The sequence below is a fragment of the Cyanistes caeruleus genome, chromosome 6, assembly GCF_971803275.1.
Source record: "Cyanistes caeruleus chromosome 6, bCyaCae1.hap1.1, whole genome shotgun sequence".
Classification (NCBI taxonomy): domain Eukaryota; kingdom Metazoa; phylum Chordata; class Aves; order Passeriformes; family Paridae; genus Cyanistes; species Cyanistes caeruleus.
This window is the reverse complement of record NC_141706.1, coordinates 30,695,077-30,721,005: the sequence shown is the minus strand read 5'-3', so window position 1 is coordinate 30,721,005 and position 25,929 is coordinate 30,695,077. Positions and strand designations below refer to the sequence as shown.

The 25,929-nt window shown below is 45.2% G+C and overlaps 1 protein-coding gene across 2 annotated transcripts; it reads left to right on the top strand.

Annotated features, from left to right (window-relative positions):
* Positions 1-79: 79 nt before the first annotated feature.
* Positions 80-23,099, top strand: CRY2 (cryptochrome circadian regulator 2). Of its 2 annotated transcripts, none has more exons than XM_086895192.1 (12): positions 80-314; positions 3,133-3,241; positions 6,745-6,887; positions 13,896-14,080; positions 15,387-15,475; positions 16,529-16,669; positions 17,174-17,485; positions 18,613-18,764; positions 18,883-19,085; positions 19,556-19,645; positions 20,149-20,290; positions 20,817-23,099. In XM_086895192.1, exons 1-11 carry the CDS (start codon positions 124-126, stop codon positions 20,286-20,288), a joined length of 1,755 nt encoding a protein of 584 aa, XP_086751318.1. In that variant the 5' UTR covers positions 80-123; the 3' UTR covers positions 20,289-20,290; positions 20,817-23,099. The 2 variants fall into 2 exon arrangements, with proteins under 2 accessions (XP_086751318.1, XP_086751319.1); XM_086895193.1 differs by having other exon boundaries at positions 83-314; positions 20,152-20,290.
* Positions 23,100-25,929: the final 2,830 nt, after the last annotated feature.

Below are 25,929 nucleotides of genomic sequence, written 5' to 3'. Positions count from 1 at the left end.
GGGCAGCACAGCGCTCCCGGCGCTCCGCGCGCCCCGCCCCGCCCCGCCGCGCTGATTGGCTGCCGCAGCGCGCGCCAGTCACGGGGCGGCCGCGGGGCGGGGGCCGTGGCTCGGGCGGCGGCGATGGCGGCGGCGGCCGCGCTGGGCCCGGCGCCGGCCTTGTGCCGCTCCGTGCACTGGTTCCGCCGCGGGCTGCGGCTCCACGACAACCCGGCGCTGCAGGAAGCGCTGCGGGACGCCACGTCCCTCCGCTGCATCTATATCCTGGACCCGTGGTTCGCAGCCTCCTCCGCCGTGGGCATCAACCGCTGGCGGTGAGTGGCACCGGGCCTGCGGGCCGCGCGTGGGACCGTGCGGGGCGAGGAGGCTCCCGCGGCACCGGAGCGCTCTTGTGGCGGTGTGGGCCGTGGCGGTCAGGCCGCAGCAGCACACGCTTCCGTTTCGGGCCCACTTGCTGCACCCCCCGGCCCTCCCGCAGGAGAGCGGCTGTGCCTCGTCCGCTTGGCCTCGCCGCGGTTTTGCCAGCGATGCTGCCTCGCTGTGTGGGAGGATGCCTTCAACTTTATGTAACGGCATTAGACTTTATCAGTGGGGCGAGTGTGTGAGAGCAGCAACCGATGGACATTTAGCTTTGGGAAATTCTTTTCCCTGAATTTAGAGACAATAAAAGGGCAAAGAATCCGCAGCTTCGTGGCTGCAGCACGCCTCCCCTCTGCCCTTGGGCTGCCGGGCGCGCGTAGGCATGTGCGCACGCAGCTCCGTTCCTCCCGTCACTCAGACTTCTTTAGGGAAATACACATCGGCTGCTGCTAAGAAACTAGAAATGAAGCTCTATGGGCTTTCCCTCATCTCTGCAAATGGAAAAATGTATAGCATGGGTCATATCTGTGCAAAGATCAAGACCTGATGTACCTATAGGCAGTAACATTACATAATGCTGTTGTGTCAGGTCTCAGCAGCCTGAACATTTGGAACTCCAGTTCAGATAGGGATTCTCCTGAGCAAGACTCCCCGGTATACAAGTGAAGCAGATCTCCCGCTACCCCCTCGGAGGAAGCCGACAGACAACCACCTGGCTAAAACGCTTTGAGAGCTCTTGGCAATGTCACGTGGCTGTGCACTAGGGAAACTGTATTTGTAATTGATTGCCTCTGCTGTGCACTTCAGCTTTGTTTCAAGGAATGGGATTGTATGGGTCATATCTGTGTCTTTCTAGAATCCCACAGCAGAGGATGGCTTAAAAATCGTAAATGTGCAGAAAGTTACCTCAGTGTAATCATTTAAAGTACAGAAAATTGTGAATTCTGTTATAGGACTCTGAATTGATCTTTCCATAGACCAGAGAGGCGGCAGCAGACAGAAATGCCTTTCACGTGCTGCTGTTGTTGCTGACTGTCCTCATTTGGAAGAACCAAAGTGGTGCCACAACAGATTAATTCCTGATCTGTTTAATCCTTGGTTATTTCCACCAACATTGTGAAGGGAGGGAAACAGTTAGGAGTCTTCATTATGTTGTAATAATGGAATATATGAACAAGAATAGTTTTTTAAAATAATTTTTTCTTGGAAGTATGGAACTACTGCAGATGTCAGAAATCAGCACTACTGGCTGTTAGGCAAAAAACATATTAGCAAGTTACTTATGTTGGCCAAAGTTTCATTCATTCCTGTTGTGAGCCTTGGCTTTGTTTTGCTAATTTTTAATCCAAATATTTGTATTCAGAGTTCTGTTCTTCTAAGGCAAATGCTTATGTTTTACCTAGTTCTCACAAATTTATCATGTTGAAGATCCTGTTATTTAACTGCACAGTATGTGTGAGCCATATATGACTAATGCTTGTTAAAATTTTTACAACACCTGATACAACTGTGCTTGTACTTAATAAATGGAAAGTGGGCTGGGGCTCAGGGAGTGATTTGTTTAGGTTACCTGGACCTGTTTCTGGGTGTCCTCCTTTGTGAAAGAGCGCCCTTCTTTCTGTGAGCCCTGCACACTTCTCTCCCTCCAGGAGCACAGAGCAAACTTGTTCTGTCTGGAAGCTCACAGTTCACATTATGGGTGGTGCAGTTGAGGAGGGAGAAGTTGCCACTTTGCAGTGCAGTTGCAGCTTGGCTTTCCTTACTTGTGGGTGGTCTTTAGGGAGCTGAGGCAGATACTTCTGGCAGGTCACACTGCAGAGTGGGCATGGAGGATGGAGGGAAAGGTAGAGGTTGGCAGGCTCACTTACAGAGGATTGTGTATTTGCCAGCAGTGCCAGGTGCTGAGGGGACACTAAAGTTTTAAAGCTGATGTCTTTTGCAGAATTAGACAAAACGAAGTGACGTTACTATGTAGATGGGATGGTATGTGTCTGGGAAAGAAAATATTACACATTTGGTGTTTTATAGCTTAGTGGGGCATTAGTAAGACATACCATTAAATGCAGAAAGCACTTACATGGTTTTTTAGAGTTTTGGGGTGAGAGGGAATAAATTAATGTGTTGGTATGCTCTCATCTCTGTGCCTTCATGGTGCAAGCTGAATTGCATTTCTCTTTGCAATTATTCAAAGTACAGATGATTCTTGCCTCAGGAGATCTTAGAGCTCAGTCTTGTGCTGCTGATGAGCTAGGAGAGTACATTTCTCTTCTGTGACATGGTGTATTTGTAGCTGGAACTGTGAAACTGGCACAGTTCTTGCAGCATTTCATTACTTGGAGTAATGCATCAAAATTTTTCTGCTTCATATGCAAAATCCCTTTTTGCCCCAAAACCTGTAAAAAAATGTACAGTAGGGAATTACATGGTTTGTTTTTCTCCATGTAATGTGGAGAGAAGAGCTGACAAGTGTGTTCTCCCACCTCTGAGGGAGAACATGGGAAGTGGGTTGCAGTAAGAAGAAAATCCTGGAAATCTCTTGGATCTGGACAAGCACAAATTGCATATGAGTGAATGAAAGGTGGCTGGTGCTGCAATTTTACAGAAGTTTTCAGACAAACCAGAGATAAATATGAATTCTTGTTTTTTGGTTCTTATCCAAACTTCCAGTCTGATTTGGTGATGCAGATTTGCTGGAGTTCCATGCAAATTCTGATTTCCTTTTAGCTGTAACCCATCTGACTGACACTGACTGCTGTTGTTTCTTCTCTGCAGATTTCTTCTCCAGTCCCTGGAAGATCTGGACAACAGTTTAAGGAAACTGAACTCTCGCTTGTTTGTTGTGCGAGGGCAGCCAACAGATGTCTTCCCAAGACTCTTTAAAGTAAGAGAATAGCTTCTTGGAGAATAATGAAGAAAAATTGACGACTTGGTGCTAAACTTGCTTTCACTCCGTAATGACTGGTGATTCCCTCAGCATCTCTTTAACTATAACTAGTTCTTCACTATAACAAAGTTTCTTCTTTACCTACAACTATCTATAAAGGCCAGCTTGGGAGCCAGATCCGCACCTGAACTCAGATTTCAAAAGAAATTCAGTTGTAGAGTATAACCTAGTATCAGGGTGCTCAAGCTTCTCTTTTTGGATGGTGGTCTTGAACTTTGTTTCACTAAGTCACCTCTCACTGGGCTGCTCTGTGACACACAGAGCCTTCTTTGTGGACAACTTCTTCCTTGGTGGTTATTTGCTTACTGCACTTTTTACCTAGGAAAACTTCTGTGTCCATAGACCTTTAGAGACAACAGAAAAAAAAGTACACTGATCTGTATATGAATTGCAAATAGGATTTTGTGTTAATATTTCAAATTTCTGGAGTTTTATGTTAGCTGACTTTTCTTTTTCTGTTCAAAACTGCAGTTTAGTCATCTCAGCAGCAGGATGGATATAGCTTGGGTCCAAGCTTCCTGCTGATGTACTGTTTAGGATGTGGAATATGCAGTTGATCAATAACAGATTAGTGGGGTACATTTCTAAAGTGGTATGTCAGTGCTGCAGATGCCAGGGCTAACAAAAGTGTCTCCTTGAGTATCAGGGTTTCTCATACATTATCATTCTTCTCCATCCTGCTCTAAGATTTTATTTCCCAATGTCTTTGAAGCTTTTTGGCAATGTCTTTGGCTTTGTCTTTAGTGTTACAAAACTAAATTAAAAAAAACATGGCTCCCAGTAGTCTGAGTTGGGGTTGTCATGTGGGCTGTGCCTTACATATGGTTGACAGAATTGGTGTCCCGCAAATTTTACTATAGACCAGCTGCCTAGGAGGAGAGGTAGCCTTGAGTCGGTACCCTCCTTCTGTAAATGGTTCTTATGAGTATCTTCTGGAGGAAGGCAGGTAGTACTGGGGAGAGGAACTGGACTGTGCAGATTAGAAGGGGCAGTGACACTTATTTTGGCTTCTGCATCTTAACACATGACACAAATTATGTGCTGCTTTTAGCCTTTTCAGAGTCTGGATTATTTTTATCTTTTGATCTGCAAATAAGTTCCGGCTAATAGTAGTTCATGCCGTCTTTAGTTCAGGGTATTCACAGGATAATTAAAGCTTTATCAGAGAAAAATGCTCACTTTGGTTAAAGAACAAAAACTAGTTGGCAGAGTCTGGAGAGATTGATTGTGTAATTGGCCAGAACTGCTTCTTGCTGCAGTCTGTTTTGTCTGGGCAGGTGAGTTGATGGATATCTCAGATGTGCTGTAACAGAGCTGAAAAAAGTAGAGGGAAGTTAATGCTATTACCTGGTAAATGTATGGCTTTGGTAGGGATTGGAGGCCTCTCCAGAGCTGCTGCACTGAACTCTGAATTAGCAACAGCTCGTGCCTTGCTGTCAGCTTTTGTGGAGAGGAGAGTTGTGTCACATTTGCTACTGCAATACTTAGACCTAATGTAATTTCTGCTCTGTCTGCCAGTAGCTGAGCTATGTTGTCACTAACAGTCACTGCAAAGGCACTACTGTGCATGGATACCATGACAAGTGTACTACTTGTTAGTAATGTGTTAGCCTTTGCAGAAGTTTTTTGTCTGACTTCTGAATAAATGTCTGTAGTTTTACCTTTTCTAAAAAAGTGCACTGTTTGTTCACTCAAATATTTTCATAATCGCTTTGGGGTTTTTTGCCCCCTACAGTTTTTCTTTGCTCTAGGTTATATACTAAGAGGCAAGTTGTCAGTCATGACTTTTCTTTTGTATATCTGCAGCAATTTACTGTCATATGGGTTTTCTGTTTGGTTGTGCTTTGCTTCCTGTGTACTACTGCATCACATAGAGCAGTGGCCTTCTCAAAACTGTAGGAAATACATTAATTTAAAATGTTGAATGCTAAAATCCTTCTAAGCCTTAATGGTTTTTTATTCCATTCTTTCAAGAAAGTAATGTGTGTTCCTTTGAGACCAAATCCATCTTTTCCAAGCCTTCCAGTTGATACTGGCTCCCTTAAAGAAGAAAGAAAAGTTTAAGATATTAAATCATGTAGGAGCAGGGGAGGGCCTGGAATGTGTCTGTCTGACTCCTGCTCTCAGTTATGGATGTTGTCGTGTTCGTACTTTGAAAAATGGATGGAGAATCTCTTTAATATCTACATTCATTGGTACATAACTGGTTAATTTCTCTGTCCTTCCTAAAATTAATTTCAGGGCTGAATGCAAGTTTAAAAATGTAGGTGGCTTGTACAGTTGTTTTCTACTTCTAAATCCCGTTCCCCATCTTTGGCATTATTTTAATGGTCTTCAGGGAACTAACCACATTTGTTCTTTGTGCTTTGCTTCTGTTTCACAGGTAGAAAAGCCTCTTGTGTATACAGGGGTGATTTAGACTGTATCACTTGGAAAATGTGATTCCTAGTTGTGTGAGGGTTTTTTTAAAATGTCTGTAGATTTCTGGTTGTGTTTGCTAAACAAATCTGTGGGCTGCCGCTCTGCTTGATGTGTGTCTTGGGAGGGTCGCTGTGGAAACCATTAAACCTCTTCTCATAGGATTCATTTTCTGAGGAAAACTAGGCCATAGACTTTGAGAACAATCCGTGGTCTAGAAAAGCCTGGAAGAGGCTGAGTACTCTTTCATAAGGCCTATGCAATGTAATTTTTGAGGGATCTATTAAAGGTATGAAGATCATAATAAGTACATGGCTTGACTATGAGGGTTGGAACTAGGTGATCTTTAAGGTTCCTTCCAGCTCCAGCCATTGTATAATTCTACAATTCTAAAATAACTCCAAAAAGGCAGGACTTTAAATCTGAATTGCAGTATCACACTCTACTGTGCACACCAGAAAGGTTCACTCAGTTGCTGTCCTATGTCCTGCAATTTCCTGTTTCTTTCTGTTTGGGTTGGACATTGATATCCTATTGTGTGATATCTTTAAAGAGACATCAAGAAAAATTTAGAATGTATTGGTTTTACTTAATGTCTTCACATAAAAGCACAGGGGGTTGAGCTGAACTTCTGTTGAGGGAGTTTTCTGAAATGCTTTTTCTGCAAATGCTGGAAGAGGATGGTAAGGTTACTTCAGGACAGCATGTGCAACAAAACGTGGTATTGGTAGGCTCAGGGGCTGAGCTGAAACATATGAACAGTAATAGACAAGAACTGAACCTACTCTGATATGTTTTAAACCTGACATCTACAAATTTGCATAGCAGATGTGATGTTTGCTAGAGCTGATAAAATTGTTGCTTCTTTGGTTATCTCAAATCCAGATTGCTGTTCCTCACAGCAACACTCTCAAAGCTTCCAGAACTTTAAACTGCTCAGGAATTCTGAAAGCTTCGTTTGTAATTGTGCTGGTTAGAAATAGTCTTCTGTTTGACAGCTGAGTGTATTGTTTTTCTTGCAGGAATGGGGAGTCACTCGTCTCACCTTTGAATATGACTCGGAGCCGTTTGGAAAGGAGAGGGATGCAGCCATCGTCAAACTGGCCAAGGAGGCCGGTGTGGAGGTGGTGATAGAGAACTCCCACACCCTCTATGACCTGGACAGGTACGGGGAGAGGAAGGGCAGACATGCTGGCTGGGCTGAGCTGGGATTGTCTTGTCTGCAAAGACTTCAGTCTTCCATTACACTGATCACTGTCATCCTGAGTGAGCCTATAAGGATTACTCTGCACACTCCACTTTCGATTAGAACACGTCAAAGTGCTGACAGTGACGTGAATATACAGAAAGGTGTTGCCTCAAGCTTATTAAAACTCTGTACTTGAGTTTAATTTAATTTGCTCAGCTGTGTCCTATTGATTGCTCTCCTTGAGCATGTCCTCAGTGTATGGACTGCTTTTTTTCTGCTTCATTGTAATAAAGGTAGTTGAGCTGTTGTCTCAAACAGGTTATGAAAGCAGGGCTTTTAACCGATGGATGTGTCAGGACAGCTGGAAGAAATAAAACAAGGTAGATTGGGACAAACTTTCCTTTTTCTAAAACCTGAATGCTTTGTCTTTGTTGTGTATTGCTGTGTTTGTTGTTTTGATGTTGAATTTTATATGTTTACTTATATGTGCAATCTCTCTATATCTATGTGATTTTAAACGGTGGTGACAGTCTTTCAGCTAAGACTCTAAGGTATGCTTGACTGCAAAGTCAGTACAGTGTTTCAGTACTATTCTTACAGGTAGCTTTCTTTTTTTCTTCCCTCCCCTTTTTTTTCCCCTTTTCTTTCTGTGTGACTAGTACCAGTAATGCTGATTGTAGATTTTTCTCCTATAAATCTTTAACATCCATAATTTCCTATGTGAAGAAGCTTTGCAATTAGCAAATACTTTGTGAAGATGTTTGTCTCTGGAGTGAGAAGGATTCTTGCACCTGTCTCGTGAGTGGGTGCTGCTTTCTCATTCTGCATTAGGTGACAATGTTTATTACCAATGTTTATTACATCCTCACCTCTCCAATGTCAACAGCCATCACATTCTTTTTCATGTCACCTATGTCTTTTCCAAAGTGGAGGGTTTCAGGTGGAATCTGTTCTAAATCTCTTGTAAGTTTTATCACCTTTCTTTATACTTCTGGGTATTTCTAGAGATGGAGAGCAGTGGTGAAAATGGTGACTAGTGTGCAAGATGCAGAACCAACATGGATTTTTAGAGTGCTATAATGTGTCTTGTCTTTTCCTAACAGTCAGTAGCATTATTTCTGCTTTTTCCTGAGTGCTGCTAAATATTAAACCGATGTCTCAGGGCTTCCTTCCAGAATGGTCACAGCTATTTGAGAGGCTGCTACTGTATAAATAAATTTAGGATTGCATAGCTATGCATATGGAGAAACAACATGACCAACACTGCAATTTCATCTGATATTTTTGGCAGCTGGTTATGTGGCATACAGGGAAATTTTTAAGTTTCCTTTTATCTTTGGCTATCCCAGATAGCTTATTGCGTCAGTAAACTTAATCATCATGCTCTTTTTTGTCCCTTCCCAATACTTTGTAAAAAATATTAAGCAGCACAAGCCCTAGCTCAGCTCTGTCTAGGATTTTTCTTCCTGTTGGAAAAATAGATTCCTTCTCTAATTCTGTGTATCAAAGAATTTTCTGTCTGCGTGGACTCTTTTCTTTATAGCAAATTATTGTGGTTTCTTTAATTTTTTTCAGTGAGGGATCTAGTCAGATGGCATCTCAAAATGCACGTAGTATATATCAAGTAAATCTGCCTTGCCCCAGGCTCAAATGTTTCTAATAGATTTTCAGGCACATCTTCCCTTTTATCAAGGCCAAATTAACCCTCCAGCATATTGCATATATCCATGCATTCACTGTTTCCATTAGTATTTTCTACCCATCTGCTTAATGCTCATATCAGTATATTCATTTGTCCCTCTGATGTCCCTGAAATGCTTTCACAATCTGGAGTTGTATTTACTTTATTTTTTCCCTCATAGTATTTTTTATATTTCATGCAGCAGCTATTAGTTTGTGTATTTCGTGATGTCCTTTACAATTTCTGGGTGAATATTTGGTGACCCTGGCAAGATTTTCAAGCATAGCCTTGTTTTATGGCACTTTTTCCTGGTCTCCCAATATGTCACTTCATCTGATACATTTTTTGAAAAAAATAAAAACCCAAGAGTCATAACTTCCCTAGATACCTCCATAGTGAATACACCTGCAAAAATATACACAGGGGTTTCCTTGTGCTGTTACAGTCTCTCCTTTCTTTAATAAGCTGATCACCTCTTTGTCCTATAAATATTCTGGAGTATCTGTAAAGGGGATGTTTTTGGTTGGGTTTTTTTTGCACTACTTACACCTTTTTTTTAAAAGGTTTCTCAAGCTTTCATTTAGATTAGGAGGTGCAAGAAGGCTGTGGTTTTTTATTTAACCTACCAAAGTTTGGTAGGTTTCTATCATTGTCTTAATTTTTCCAGAAGATTCTGCCTCTGTTGTCTTAGCTGATGCTATTCTTTAATTGTTTTGACTCTTGTGATCTTTCTGGAATACTTTCTCACATCTGTATGGTATTGTTGCTCCTGGAAGGGTGTTAAATTGATGCATGCTAAAGTCACAGAGCAGGCAAGTGATAACTAACATTTTCAGCTACATCTTAGCACTAAGACTAAATCATGAATTGACACTCCTTGTGGGTTCCTGATTTCTTATTCCATGGAGCAGTCATTTATGGCAACTAGAAAACTGGGTTTTGTCAGGTGATGGGGTGCGATAGATACCCAGTCTGTGTGGATGCACTTGAAGTCTCCAATTACTTTGACATTTCTTGGTTCTTGGCATCTCTGAGATTTCTCAGCAGGTGGTAATATAGCTTTAATACTGTATTTCTTGTGGAAATCCCAGAGAATCTCCCCCTCCAGCTGTGTTATCCAGACATCTAACTCAGGGTATGCCTTTTCCTCTGCTCACCCTAATGTTTTTCCTACATAATCAGCAGGTGGTAATAATACCTGGTGGTGGCATCCTACTTCTCATCTTTCTTTAATCAGATTCCTGACAAGATTGTCAGCCCAGTTTCAAACAATTTAGACTCATCTTTCACTCCTACATAAATGGATCCAGCACTTCTCTTGTGCCCTGCAGTGTATTCCTGGTACCACCCCCACCAGCTCCTTTTAAACTTTTGCCAAGAGCCTGCTCAGTTAACTTGTGAATTAGACCAGTTTTACGCAGTAGGAAGATTACAATGTGCCCCTTGTTGGCACTGCCAGCATAGTTGTGTGATTATTCAGAGCATCTTTCACATCTTCTTCCCCAAAACAAGAAGAGGTGTATAGAAAATGAACATCAGTGCTGAAAAATACTCCTAAGAAAATCTGGGAATTCCCAGTCAAGATTAGCCATGTTCAGATTGCTGAAGCCAGACAGAAAAGATAATCTCTTGGGTATCATTTTAGCCTGCTCATAAGCCTTTAGTTGACAGTTATTCTGTCTGACAACTTCCAGGTGACAGGTTGTTTTGTCTGTTGCCTAGATCTGCCTGTTTTCTCCTCCTTAGGATCGAAATTCTTTGTAGTGTGTTTACTGATGGTCAGCACTGTGGTTTCTGTAATCCCAGGCAGGCTGGGTTGTTCAGTGGGAGTGGTTTAGGTCAGAAAAGAACACTGTGATCTTGTGTGTTTATAGCATGCATCAGGGTCAGCTTTTCCTCACATACCCTAGCCTAAGGCTGAAATGACAGTAGAATGTGTTCTCATAGGAGCACGTACTAACTTGAAGGAACCAGGCTTGGGGAAGCGTGCATGCCTTGGTGCTTCTGCAGTTCTGTACACTATGCCAAAAAGGTGTGTTATTTCTAAGAAGATTTACTCAAACTTCTGCCTGCCACATCTCGTTATTCTGTCTTGTCCTGTGTGGTGCTCTGGTGTCAGGTGTTTTCCCCCACTGCCGATACTCAGCCTGTCATCAAGTCACTTCTTCATCTCTCATCTTCTCAGTATGTGTTTCTGCAGAAGTTTAATTGTTTGTTCTTTGTTCAGCATCTGTTGGATGGACAGATCAGTTGGTTATCTCTCCATCTCCTCTCTGAATTTCTGTAGAAATACCCTTTGTTCTATGTACACAGAACCCTCCATGAGCTCTCTGGAGCGGGGATTTGGATCAGAGCAATTGCATAAGCTGGCGAGGCTAGCGAAACGGTCCGCGTGAATCGGTACTGGGGTGCGTTGGGCAGCCTGTGTGCCGAGTGCTGGCAGCCAGCTCTTCCTCCTGCAAGGAAGCGGGGGAGCACATTCAATCCCTTGCCAGAACCCAGCCTCGTCGTTTGCAAGTGAGCTGAGGTGTCGGGTGTTTGAGGCCAGCAGCTTTCCTAAGCCCGTTAGCCATCCTGCAGGGGCACTGCTGTGGAGATAATTCAGAATATGACACCTGTGAGGGCGTGCATTCGAGTCTGCAGACACTCTGCTGTCACAGGTGACTGATTGTAGGATACCTTTTAATCACAGCAGTGCTGGAATTGTTTGGGCAGGTTTGGGTTGCCTGCTTTCCTGAGGTGAAGTGTGACTGTGTGACTGATGGTAAAACAGACCTTCATAACTTCTGGCACCAAGGTACTACTGTCAGATAGTGCTGGGCAGCATATTGCTAGTTTGGTAGCACAGCCAGTTTTGGGTGTGCTCACTAACTTAAGGTTAGGTTCTGTGTGATGAATACAGTGCTTATCTGTTCCACTTCAAGAAAACTAGAACAACTGCCACATGTGACAAATTGGGCTGGGGGAGATAAATGAAGTGGGGGTATTAAATCCTGAAGAAGGGCCTCCCTTTTTTTTTGTCATTAAAAGTCCTGTGAAAGTGTGGCCTAGATTAGAAGGTCAATGTGAGGAAGGAAAGGACTCCTGCTTGAGGAACTTCCTGTACAATTCTTTGTACAGAAGGCTGAACAGTACTACAATACCCAGTAAGTGTAGTATAATATCCCATATTGTGCAATTCCTAATATTCAGTAGTTCTTTTCCTGGCAGTATTATGAATGGTCCAGATTTAGTGTATCACGCCAGTGTCAGCTGCTGTGAAATGTGCAGCTTGTCCTAGTCCTATCTTAAAATATTTGTGTTCCAGATCCAATAACACTTTAGGAATTCAGGAGCTGTGCTAGGTAATTTCACTCATGCTCACAACCTTGAGGATTTCAAGTACAGACACTAGCATCCATCTGCTAGTCACAGTAGCTGTCTGTCCACAGAAGTTTTAGGTGTGGATCTTGTACCATGGTGTGGATCGCAGACTGAACGGCAGCTTTAGCAGGAATGAAAAAAGAGGTAGTATAGAAGAAGTAGCTTCCCTGATCCCATCCCATGCCCATTTGCTCAGGGCAAACAGGGTGCAGCTTTGTCAGCTTTTTTGGTTTGCTTCTGTTTTCTCTTCTAAGCTCTGAATTCCTATGGAAACAAGCGAGCCTCTCTAGAGTGCTGTAACTGGAAATGCCTCCTTCTTATCCAGTGGAAACACTGATTTTTGGGGGATCTTTGGCTGGTCATGTTTGGGTACTCACTAAGCAGCCACAGAGAAGGGTGTGATGGGTAGAATTCGTGAGTTCTGTCATTTCTTGCCATCACTGGGGTTGGAACATGGAGACAGACAGCAAAAAAGTGTATGCAAGAAAGCAGAGATGCACTCTGGTGTGGTGATGCAGGACAGAACGTGTTGGCTGTAAGGCAAATGCAAATACATCTGTCTCTGTGTATGCCTGTGTCAGAGGGCTGTGCCCACACCGTGGCCATGTTTATAGCCTGGCACTAAGAACGTACAGTACTTTGCACTCTGTGCACATCCTGATGTCCCTCCCTCTCTCTCTCTCTCCCTCTCTCTCTCTCTCTCTGCCCTGTTCATTAATGTCTTTATCTCCAAGCGTTTACAATTTAAAAGCAGAAAACCGGGAGGCAACTGCAGGAGGCTTCATTTTTAATCTGTTCAGCCGTGCTGCCCGTGGGGGAGGCTCCGCTTCCCTCGGCCGGGCGTGCGGGAGGGCTGGCTGCCGGCCGGGGCCGCTCCCGGGGCGGCGGGGAAGCCGGGTCACCGCGGCGCACACGTGCGGGAGCGCCCGGCGTGTCGCTCCTCCCCGCCACACGTGCGGCCCCGCGGGAAGGGGCGGCACATGGCGCCCGCCCGAACACTCGGCTTTAAGCCCGGCCCCTTGCATAAGCTGTTGATTGTAATGGGTGGGGAAGGCTGCTGTGCTGCAGCTCCTGTGTGAGCTGTGGGATTGCCTGCCTCCGCTTTATGTAATGCTGGCGATCCCTGTGCTACCGGCTTTGCTGTTAACTCCTTCCACTCCTGCCCAGGAGAGGGGTTAAAAATGGAATCTTTTAGCCCGGGGAAGTTTGCCTTGCCCAGGGGGCTCCTCAGAGCTCTCTGTCCCAGGAGAAAATAAGACTGCATGGCCCCAGCAGGCTGTGGATGTTTGGTGAAATAGAGGAATGTGTAACCTTGACTGTTTTTCCATAGTGTGATCTGACACAGGTTAATACCATGAGACAGGGCTGCATGTGACCTTACGGCATGGAGGAGGATAGTGATCTGTCTAATCACAGGGGGAGAGGAGTGATGCAAACTGGGATTTGTCTCATCCAAGATAGGTGGAGGAGGCATCCCTACCAGGCTGTCTTCTGTGTCAGACAAGAAGGAAGTAAGGTCAGAATCAGATTAGGATATTACGAGGTGTCAGGAGAACAGATGCAGGTCTAAGATTTGCCCCCTTGGGGAGACAGAAAGGCAGTAATCAGAGATTTCATACAGGGGTCTGATGAGGAGCTTCAGGAGAGAGGTCTGATGCTCAGCTTGATTCAGCCGGAGCTGCTTTGGGTTTTGTTTTTTTCCTATGGAGATGAGAAAGTATGCGATATTTTGTCTTCTGATGTATTTTAGGGTTTTGTTTGGTTGGTTTTACTGTCCCTTTGAGGGATGCATCAAGTGAAATACATGTCTATAAGGATTTCTGTATCCAGAGTGAAAGGCTATCCTGAGCAGAGATAGCAGGGTCCAGTTTGAATGTCATTTCCTTGTGTCTTCTGTGGTAGTAGGCTGTGTTGTTTCACCTTGTTTATTTTACCTGCAGAATAATTGAGCTGAATGGTCACAAGCCACCCCTCACCTACAAGCGCTTCCAGGCCATCATTAGCCGTATGGAGCTCCCAAAGAAGCCAGTGAGCACTGTAATAAGTCAGCAGATGGAAACATGTAAAGTGGACATCCAGGAAAACCATGACGATGTCTATGGGGTCCCATCCCTGGAAGAGCTAGGTATGTGTCAAGAGTGAAGGCAAGGACTACTGCCAGCTGAAACAGGATCTAGCGGAACTGTGTCCAGTGGGTGGCACATGTTCTCACCTGACATGGGCTGCCTCTAGCCATAGAATGGCCTAATTTTTTCAGTAAGTGCCAGACCTTGTGATAACACACTGGCGTCCCTTGCACTGTTGTTAATGCCCAGCATCCCCTTGAGCATTGCTCTGAAGTGCTCTGCATCTGTCCTTGTGTTCTCTGTTGTACTGAGCATGTAACCACTGTACTAGGGTCTCATGTCCTCACCAGCTGCTTTCCTCCTACTGTAGTCTCAGGCACATTGTGTAACAGACCTGAAGAGGTAAGCTAACTGTACCAGGTTCAGATAATTTCATTCTGTTATTGCCGAGTGGCACCAATTTGGGACCTTAGCAAGACAAAATATATTACAAAAATTTCTTTTACTCATCCTGCTGAGCCTTGCAGTCCTGTAAGACTTGAAGAAGGAAAATTAATAGCTGAGGCATGAAGAATGCAAAACTTAGATCAGAGAAGTGAATTTAAATGAAAGGGAAGAAAGGACTAATGCAGAATACTGTCTGTGTGTCTGTGACAGGAGGCTCCATACCATCTTTATAGGAAGTATCTCCTGGTACCTTAAGGCACATTTTCAAGTTGTGTAAAAGCACGGGGCTTCACAACAGGAGTATCCTAAGGGCTGCAGTCCTGCATGGATCTACTTTCTTTATTGTCTGGCCAAATGTGAGACTTCCTGTAACCTTACACTGCTCTGCTTGCTGCCAGGGAAGGCTCCTCTATCTGCCCAGAGCAGTACAGGCAGACTGTATCATTGCTTCCCCCTTAGCAGTGGTTCTTCTGCATTAATCCTGTGCCTTCCCCAGCACCAGCCTCAGCAGAATAGGAACCTCACCAGGAGCAGCTGGGCTATCTAGTGAGCTGTTGATGGCAAGGTGTTTTGTAAGGCAGAGCTGTGGAGCAGATGTTTCATTGCCAGCTGCTCTGGCCTTTGGAGCAGAGCCCTGTGGGTAGTGCTGACGCACCAGAGAGAGTGCTGGCTGTGAGCAATGGGGAAAGTCACCATAAGGCTGCCTGAAGCATTGAAGGGAGAGGCCTTTGAAATGCAGTGTCATGAGCAGGCTCTCCCCATATCCTACATTATTTCCCTGCTGTACAAAGATTAGAACAGCAAGTAAGGCACATTAGGCAACAGTAGTATGTACTGTCTCTGTTGTTAATGCATAATCCCATATATGTGCCTTTTGTTCAGGCATGGCTTCAAGTTTTACAAAGTTCTTTCTCTCAGGCTTTCCTACAGATGGTCTTGCCCCTGCAGTTTGGCAAGGAGGGGAGACAGAAGCTCTGGCACGGCTGGATAAACACTTGGAAAGAAAGGTAACCTGTTATTTTAAGTAGCAATTCCTGCAGACTGTGTCTCCAAATAAAAAATGTAGTGTTGCCCATTACCCCATTCCCTGCTCTTCTTAGCAGTGGCCATAGCATTCACCTCTGGAAAGGAGTGTATGCTGTTTTTGGAGTATTCCTGTGATCCTAAGTTTTGTGTGGAGCAGGGAGCTCATGGCCTTCCTCAGGTCCAAAAATTTATAGTATATTATTTGTGCTGCTGTTTGAAGCATATTGGACTCTTTTCCTTGTTTCTACTTCTCAGTTTTCTCTAGAGGAGTGCACACCTGGAAATTCTCCTGTTAAGTTGTGTAGTCCCTGCACACTGCACACCATCTCTTTTTTTCTTTACCTGAGGCATTAGTTTGAGTACATGCTTATAAAAGAATGCCTTCCCTATGGGGAAGATTAGCTTCTTAGTAGGTTGTCTCATGTCTGGCATTCCTTGAGGCCCTTGCTGAAATGATCAGATTTTTTTTCAATGGGGCTGGTGTTCTTGATTATGCACAAGGCAAACAGTTTCAAAGTAATGAAAGGTGACCCAGCTGCCAAAGCATGACTCACTTTTAACTATTTTGTACTTCTTTAATGCTGGTGACTTGATGTCATTTGTGGAAATCAAAGCATAAATAATTGTGCTGAAGAGGGAATAAATTATCAACATAATGCTCCATATAAGGGTCTGATTTCCCCAGTTTTCTTGTTCAGTGTGTGAAATGAGATAGACATACCTGGACATAAACAGTTGTGTTAGCTTGTATCCCATGGAACTCTCAGGGCTGTTAGCTCCTGTATGCAAAGCAAATTAATCCTCTTGGGCAAAATAACTGACTGGTTTAAATCCTGGAGCAAAGGTTTTGCTTTTCTTGAATGGGGCCTGGGGGGTGAGATTGCCTGCTGGAGATCTCTCCCAGCAGTGCTTGGAAGTAAATAGAAGAGACTGTGCTGTCAGATGTAAATTGCCTCACCACCTGCACAGAGACTTGCCTTTAGCAGTGTCCCACAAATATAAGCTTTTGCTTCATTTCTCCTGAATCTGTTTAGGCATGGGTTGCAAATTATGAAAGACCAAGGATGAATGCCAATTCATTGCTGGCCAGCCCTACAGGACTCAGTCCCTACCTGCGTTTTGGCTGCTTGTCCTGCCGCTTGTTTTATTATCGTCTTTGGGAGCTGTATAAGAAGGTAAGACAAAAGGTTCACCTGGAGGGCAAGGTGGGGGTTGAGCATATTGTGAGCATCATGCTGGTTGCCAGACAGTGTGTCAGAATTGGTGCAAAAGATACAGTTGCCTCCGTAGTGTTTGATTGTTGGGCTGAGCTTGTTGCTGTTACAAGAGGAGGCTTTTGGGTAAGAAAGTAATTCTCCTGTAGGTACTCACATACAGGCCTTAAATCTGGTGGTACCTTGTTCTTCAGTCTGGACTTCTGTGTTATGAGCCATGGAGAGCCTTTTACTGTTAGTTTTACATCATTCCAGCCACTTGTCACAGTACTGAGTGAACCTGTGTCAGTGCTCTGACTTCACCATCTAGGCTTTCTGATAAGGCATGATCTGGCATTGAGCTCCTTTGTGGCAGTGGTCAGTAGTTGACTTGGGCAGTGTGTGTAAATGCATGGGTGCCTCACAGCTCAGCTTCATGAAGCCAGTCCTTCTGTGCTTGTGGACACCTGTGTTCCCTCTCCACAGGTGAAGCGGAACAGCACACCCCCCCTCTCTCTGTACGGACAGCTTCTGTGGCGGGAGTTCTTCTACACAGCAGCCACCAACAACCCAAAGTTTGATCGCATGGAGGGGAATCCCATCTGCATACAAATCCCCTGGGACAGGAACCCTGAAGCCTTGGCAAAGTGGGCAGAGGGAAAGACAGGTTTCCCTTGGATTGATGCAATCATGACCCAACTGAGACAAGAAGGGTGGATCCACCATCTGGCCAGGCATGCGGTGGCCTGCTTCCTGACCAGGGGTGACCTCTGGATCAGCTGGGAGTCAGGAGTCAGGGTGAGTCCTGGCATTTTTAGATATTTGCAGGAGGCAATAAGGAAAACAAAGTCTCCCTGGCACTTGCTGTGAGGATGGACACACAGGTATGGCTCTTGCTTCATGTGTAAAGGTGCATGGAAGAGTGGATTTGCTAGAAGGCTCTTGGCCAGCCAAGACAGCCTGACTTCTTTCTGCCTTCTGCTGCAAGGCTCTGACTGTATCACAAGCCTCAAGTAACCATAACTAAATGTGTTTGGGACCCACTGGTAAATACAGACTAGGGTTTTGGGGGCCTTTTAATTTTGGGCTTGTTTTCTTTTATTTGTTTGTTTGTTTTTTTGTAAAAATTTTCTCAGTCCCTCTGTTTTCTTTGCAAGTTTAATGTCACTTCTTAACAGGATGTTTTTCCTCATTATAAAATCTATCACCGTGCCGGTCAGGGAGCACTCCATGATTGTGAAATCTGAGTCTAGAGTCTCTCAAGGAAAGAGGTAAAAGACCCTCCTCTTGGGCCATCCAAAGGTACAGACAGCTTAAACCTACCCAGTGTACGTACTGCCCTGTGCAAAAAGTGGAGGCAGGGCATCCACTAGTCATAAAGCTGACCATAGTCATAGACCATAAAGCTAGTCCATAGTCACAAAGCTGAAAAAGAACATAATTGAAAGTGCTGCCTAAAATGCAGCATCCTGTGCATGGATGTGAGTGAGTTACTGCTGAAACCTTTCTGCCTCTCGGTGGTAGTGTGCTCTGGGACCTTCAGAGGGGTTCTTCTTGCTTTGGTGTACATTCTTCTGTGTAGCATCCTCTCCTTCCCAAGGTTGTTGCTTTACACTTGTTACGCCTACCAGGCTAGGATCAATACCCAAAGCTTGCTGCAACACTAGGTAGTGATTTAGTCTGTAGCTGCATGAGATAAGCCAGCACTTTATCAGTGTGAGTAGACCATGCCTCCCTAAGTGAAAGTCAGGTACAGGAAGTGAGATACATTGACCAGCTCACTGACTTCAGCCAGCAGATCACCTCTGTGCTGCTGCTCTGTTCTCATAGCTCAGTGCCTGCCATCTGAAAGAGCATCTTGGGTACTACTGCCACAAGGTCCTGCCCAGGGAAGGTCTCAGTGCCTTTTTCTCCAATTGCTGCAGGTGTTTGACGAACTGTTGCTGGATGCAGATTTCAGTGTGAATGCAGGCAGCTGGATGTGGCTCTCGTGCAGCGCGTTCTTCCAGCAGTTCTTCCACTGTTACTGTCCTGTGGGCTTCGGACGTCGCACAGACCCCAGTGGTGACTATGTAAAGTAAGTGATGTTACTGGAGCTGATCTTTGTTTCTGGATCTGTTAGCCAAAGTCAATCAGTGGTTCACAGGTGCAGGGCACTTTGTGTATGCTACACTGCTTTTTACATGTGTTTGCAGGAGGTATCTGCCCAAGCTAAAGGGTTTCCCCTCACGATATATCTATGAACCATGGAATGCCCCAGAGTCTGTGCAGAAGGCAGCCAAGTGCATCATTGGGGTGGACTACCCCAAACCCATGGTGAACCATGCAGAGACCAGCCGACTGAACATCGAGCGCATGAAGCAGATCTACCAGCAGCTGTCACGCTATAGGGGCCTCTGTAAGTACCAGCAATTGCAAAAGTTTGTGTCTTTAATAGGAGATAAAATGCTGGGAGGAGAGGTCATGATTTAAAATGGGTATTACTTGTCTCTCTGGCCTGTCCTTGCAAGAGGAAGCAGTGCCTGCCAAACCTGTTCAACTAGTTTCCAGGGAGAGCTCCATTATGTTCTCAGACAGCTAAGAGTGGAGTTTAAGGCCAGAGAGCTGCTGATAGCATGGCACCATCCACATACCACCAATTGTCCGTTCTTCACTTTGTTAGAAAACCTAAGCAGTGTATTCTAAAAAAATTCACTGCTGGATCATGGTGTGTGTCTGTAGTCAGCACTGGGTCAGTGCAGCTCTGAGCTCCTCCTGCTTTGGGATGTGGATGTGCTGATTGGTGATCACTAAGGTATTTCTGTGAAAAGCTTCTCCCAGCCCAGGTGTGTTTTGTTTCTTAACTAAGATCCTCTTGCCATTCTCTAGGTTTACTGGCATCTGTCCCTTCATGTGTGGAAGATCTCAGTGGCCCGGTCACAGACTCAGCTTCAGGGCAGGGCTGCAGCACTAGTACAGGTGAGTTGGAGCTATTTGTGTGCTTTTGGTTTTCCTGTCACCTTAAAGGCTATAGGCAAGAGAGGATCCTTTTCTAATAAGAAGAGGGTGTGTAGTTAGGAAAACGTAGGTTACATTCACATTCCTTTATGCTTTCTTTAGAAGTCCCCATGAACCTTAATTTCTAAAAGGGCTAAAGAATAAGAGTTTGTTAATCTTTTATTGCCTGTATGGGATCATATGCAGCCATTTGAAGGAGAAGTGCAGATCACTGTAGGGTTAATCAGGTATGATTAAGCTGTCTTCTGTCAAAGGAGGATATTTTTGTGGTTTTTTTCTGGGTGACTTAATTCTGCTTTTAACAAAGATTTTTTGGTAAAAGTTTTCAGGGAGGCTGTGACCAAATGTCTCTGTGCTTATGCAGTCTTCTTTCTCCCAGCTCTGTGGCAGATTTGGCCAGGGCGTACTTCCAAGGCCATCTAAACGCAGGGAAGTCATTGCAGTAACTCTTCTTCCCTCTACAGCAGTGAGGCTGTCTCAAGCAGACCAGGCTTCTCCAAAACGCAAACATGAAGGAGCAGAAGAGCCGTGCCCTGAAGAACTGTACAAACGAGCCAAAGTGACAGGTCTCCCTGCGTCAGAGATCCCTGGAAAGAGTTTGTGATTGTGAGTACTTCCTAGCGTGATCTGGCTTAAACTACAGTTTGAGAACTTCCTGGTTCTGGAAGAACCAGAACTGCATGGTTCTGGAAGCTAACAAGGCTCAGTCTTTACTCCCACCATTTTAATGAACAAAATGGACTTCCTTGTGGAGGCACGTGTAAGGCTCCCAAGTGTAATTCCACAGCCCAGAAGTAAGGCAGTGGTCTGCCCCGCCCGTTGTTTGGGTTTTGTGTAACTCGCTGTTACTCCATTGTCCGGTGGATAGCGTGCCCTGCTGCTGGAGCCATCACAGAGCACAGTTGTTGGTGTGTTTGCTCTTGTGAGGCAGCTTCTCCTTCCACAGAGTGGGCTCACAGCCAAGCTTTCCCGTCTGGTGAGGGTATGGGCTAGAGCAGGAGAGCAAGCAGGTCCAGTCATCTGCCTGCAATGCTCTGATCCCAGGAGGGAAGGAGCTGGTCACATGTTCTGCCAACTTTTCAGTATGACAGGGAAGGTCAAGGCAAATTCTCTCTTTTACTTTCTCCTACAGCCAGCGACAACCACCTTGCAAGTGAAGAGGGAGAGTGCTGAAGAGGTGACCAGAAGAGTAGGAACTGCTGTCACAAAGGAACTGGAACTTGAGATCTGCAACAGAAAATCCAGGGTCTCATATAAACTGTGTAATTCCAATAGTTGCCACACAAGGGCACTGCATTACTTGTGCTTGGGAATATTTGGCTCTCTGGTCTCCAGAGAGCCAAATACGTCTCTTCTCAGCCATGCCCAAAATCTGCCCACATTAAAGAGGGCAAGAACATTCTGTCAACTTGCTCACTCCCAGGTGTATCTTTCTTTTCTGACAATGGCTCAGTGCACATGACTTGATGCATTGATGTAGGAGTCAGCATCTGCTCATCTCAGAAATAGTGAACATCCTTTCTCATCAATAGTACTTGGTGATGATGTATGCTGATGAATTCAATTTATAGCAGAAGTTATGAAGGAAGCTGCTATAATGTCAGAAATAGAGTAACCGTCCTATGAGAGAACAGGGAAAACTTGGTATTTCTTTCATTAGGCTAGGGTGACAAGGAAGGAAATGTTTTCTGAGTAAATCAAGGTAATGCTTCTGTGGGATGGTAAAAAATGAAGGTCAGCTGTAGCACAAGAACAGATACACTTGAAAGGCACTTAAAACTTTCCCTGCAGAAGAACCTTGCCACTGAGGGGTGAGCCCAAGTGCTTTTGCCTGGAATGGGTGGCTTCAGAGCTCTTTGACATCTGGGGAGGAGGAACTCTACAGCTCACTGAAAGGAGGCTGTAGCTAGGTGGGGATTGCCCTTCTCACAGGCAACCAGTGAAAGGACAAGACACAGTTTAAGCTGCACTGGGAGAAGTTAAGGCTGGACATAAAGAGAAAGTTCTTCACAGAAAGAATGGTTGGGCATTGGAATGGGCTGCCCAGGGAGGTGGTGTAGTCACCATCCCAGGGGTGCTTGAGAAAAGATTGGATGTGACCATGGTCTAGTTCACATACTGATGTTAGGTGATAGGTTGGACTCAATAATATCAATTGTCTTTTCCAACCTAGCTGATTCTGTGACTCTGAGAAAGAGGAACTCTTCAGAGAATAAGATCATGCATTGATATGAGCAAAGCAGTATCTCAGAATAGATCTGATCCAAATACTAAGGAAGCTACACCTGGGCCCAGCGTTCTACAGCATTTCCTTCCCTGAATGAGAGCTCTAAAATGAAGCCTGTGCCTGGTGTGTAGCCTGTGCAGTGCCTCATACTGATAGAGGATGTATTACACATCAGCTCCTTGAAGTGAGTCTTCCTCGAGCTCAGAGTCCAGCGATCATTCTGTTCACTCTTTTCTGTATTGGCATCTGTGTTTTGAATTTCCATACCGTAAACTCCTGTACCTGCCCGCTGCTCCTCCTTGCCACTTGCATTCACACTGGTGCTTTGTAGCCTAGCAAGGTGATTGTGTAGCTTTCCTGGCTCTTAACCGTGCACTCCTTGCCGGGTCCTGTTACTTGTCAGGTCAGCACAGAGCTGACAGAGCTCCTCTGCATGCCACCAAAGAGTCAAGGGAGGGTAGTACTGCGGAAGATTCTCTCTCGTGGCTGTTTCCAAGAGAAATTAGATTGAGTAGCTTGTCCCGTGCAATGGGCTGCTGTTGGCACTGTTTTCATTTGCTGTCCAAAACCTTTCATCCCTGCCTGACACAGATAGTGTGGGGCTATATGTGAGCTTATGCAACTTAACTTCTTGGGGAGTACAGGACAGTTGTCTCCCACTGGGATAATCAGATTCAGTTTTGGAGCCTGTGTTTGAACCCAGAGCAACAGGGCTGCAAATAGAAACTGAGTCAAATGTACCTGAGAAACCTGAAGTGGTTGAATTGAGTCTGTGAATAAATTTAATGAATAGCTGAAGAACCTTTCATTCCCATTCCCTGGGGTATTGATCTTACGTTCTTTTTCTGCAGAGAATCCACTGGGCAGACTGAACAAGTAAACAGAGTCACTTTTCCTAACCTTACTTTATTCTAAACGACACTATTCATAATCTGGCTGGTGGATAACCCAGTCATCAACAAGTCTTGTCCCCTTCAGTCTGACCCAGCTGTTACTCCCATTGTCTTGGGGGTAGAAAGAAAAAGAGATACTCCCCTACCCCTGTCTTCTGCTGCAGAGAGAAGAAAGGGGGGAAAACATGCACTTTGTACACATAGGTTACAAAATTTGTGATTTCTGTCATATGGAGAGTTTCATGTTTAGGCAATGGTCTGTAAATACAACTTTTTATAAATGTCTTTAACCCTCGTTTTGCTGTCATCCAAATTATTTCACTTGGTAAATGGAATTTTTGGGGCTGGATATGTGGGGGTAAAGAGTCAAAGGGAAGCGATCCAGAAGGCTTTGTGGAGACAGGGAGATCACATTTGCAAGGTTTCTGTCAGTACCTGGGATATGGGTGGTGGTATTTGGAAGAGCTGCATCTAAGATAGTAGCACTGGGAATGACACAGACACGTCAAGCCAGCCAAAGAAAGATAAGGGAAAAGCTTCCTTCAAGAAACCTTTTAAGTAAGCTGGTGTTCATCCACTCTGGCATCTTTTCCCAACTGAAAAGATAAAGGTGGGTAAAACTGTGACAAGTAGGGAATGACTGTTCATTGTTAATATTTAGAATTGGGCATGTTCAGTTCAAGTACAAGATGGCAGATTGAACTAGTCTGCACCTTGCTTAGCTTTGTGACAAGTTCTTCCTCAGTTGTGGGTGCTAACAGTTTGAGTTCAAAAAGACTTGGCCGGTTCATGGGGAAAGCTGTGGGTAACCATTAGTAAAGATACCATTGTTGTTTCAGAAGCAGCAGGGGCGTGCTGGAGGCTGTTGTAAAGAAGGTAGCATGAAATGGATGCCAGTTTAGGGATTTCTGTTTCCTGTGTCGGGGCAAGCTGGCAATACCTGACCTAACATAGGCACCCCCAAGATGGGCATGATGTGAGCTCTTTGCTCGGGCAGAAGGAGCAGTTGACTTCTGATGCTCTCAGAGCAGTGGCTTTGAGATGTTCCCCAGGGTGGTGTGAAGGCTCCTTTCAACTGAGGGTGAATACTGTGGCAGAGAAATCCTACAGAGCTGTGAACAATTGCTCAGCTTGGATCTCCTGTCAATGATTGAGCCTTGGCTAATGACTTCAAAGCTAAGTCATGAACTGGTATTAAATACACTAAACTTAGCAATGTAATAACTAGCAAGGACACAGAGTCAGGTTCTTGTGCATTCTGGCATCCTCCTTGGTGTGCCAGTGTAGACCTACTTGCTGGAACCTCTGCGTAGAATTACATGAGGTACATTACTTTTCCTACTAACTAGCAAGACTCAGGAAGGGCATGTAGCCATGCAGTTCCTTGTCATGGTTCAGCAGTGGGGCTGAACAGAAGTGCCCCAACTCATGGTATTGCTGAATTGTTCTCTTGTTTCTGGCAAGGACCTTCTGGCCTTGAAAAAGTAAAACTTCAGTGCTTGGGGTGGCTCACACGTGGCAAAAACCTTTTGAAAACAGCAGCCTGTGCCTTAGAAGATGATGAGCCAGAATGACAGTAAACACTGCAGCTTTTTCTAGCCAGAGTGTAATAAGGTAAATTAAAGCTGGAGAGATTGGGTTTGAGCCTCCTCCTCTGTACTGGCCAGGATATCTGTTTTACCTGTCAAAGGAATGATGATGATGTGGCTCAGGACTGGAAATGGCTAACCTGGGATTTCTAGCAGAGACTCAACTGCCTGCTCCATGTGTTTGAGAAAATTCCCTTCCTCCATGTCTCTTTGTCTGCACAAGGAAGGAGCTGGAGGGTCTGGCTGAAAGGTCTGAAAACAGAAAATATACCTGGATATGAAGAGATGGAGCTGGAAATGTGGCCATTTGAGGCAGAGGAGGAAAGAGCAGTGAAAAGGATGGCTGATGGAAAGAGAGCAGAGTGTTGGTCTGGTATCACAGCTGCATCTGGGTGGAGATCAGGTGGTTCAGCTGGGGGAGAGGAGCAGGAAAACTCTCAGCACATAACCTCTCCTCAGGTTTCCTTTAAGGCTGAGAACAGTTGGTCTGAAGTGATGGTCAGCTGGACAATTTGAAAGAGAAAAATCAGCAGATGCCTCAGGAGAAGAGGTGCTGGATAGGATGGAAGTGCAGTCCTAATTTGCAACAGATGTGCGTGCACTCTCCCAGGGGCCCTGTGCTCTACTGTGCTTCTAAGGAATACACCTGACTGACAGTAGTGCAGCTAGAAAGGTCAAATTGGGTCTCCTGCCAGGCCAGCAGGGCTGGTGACCTGACTAAAGGTCAGCTCACTAGGGGGTGAGCTTTTGGTGCTTGGCATCCAAGCAGAAGGTGAGCTGCAGTGGTGGTGATCTGGCTGTGGGACAAGGCAGCATCCTTACCTTTTGCCCCAGGTCAGAGGCCAAATGACAGCCATACTGCAGAGAAATCACACTTTGGTAGGTGGGGTTTGTGCTTTGAGATAGAGCTACATCAATGGTCCCCCAAAGCTCCCTGCATGAATGCTGGTGAGGCTCCTGGGTTCTGCATGTGACACAGTTCAGTCAGTGCATCCCAACGGCACCGGGGACACTGAGATCGCCATCAGGAGCCTGCCCCAGGGTTACCTGCACATGGTGCCCCCAGGGCTGTGTGCTTGTCTCCACACTAGTCTGGGAGTAACATCTCTTTCCAGTTTGTCTGGCTGGTGACCGAGACTCCTGAGAAAGAGGACTGTATGCCTTGGAGGGCTCAGCTTGCTCGTCTCTGGAGGAGCAGCTGACGTCCTGGGTCTTGGCCAAGAACTAATATCATCACCTCAGTGGCAGTCAGCTCTGCGGTGTGAGAAACACTGATGGGAACGGATGTGTCTTTCATGTTTGAACTGCTAAAGACGTGCCACTCATGCCATCCAGGACTGCCAGGGACTGGGAGCACAGTGGGCATGCAGGGAATAGGGAAAGTTCTCTTCAGGTACAGAAGTAGCCTTGGGATCTAAAAATACTGATGCTGTGCATTTCTGTGCATAGCACAACCTGCACAGTTTTCTGAGACAGCCTGCAAAGCGTGGGGAGGAGAGGCAGGGGAGGGAAACCTGCTCAGACCAGTAAGGAAGA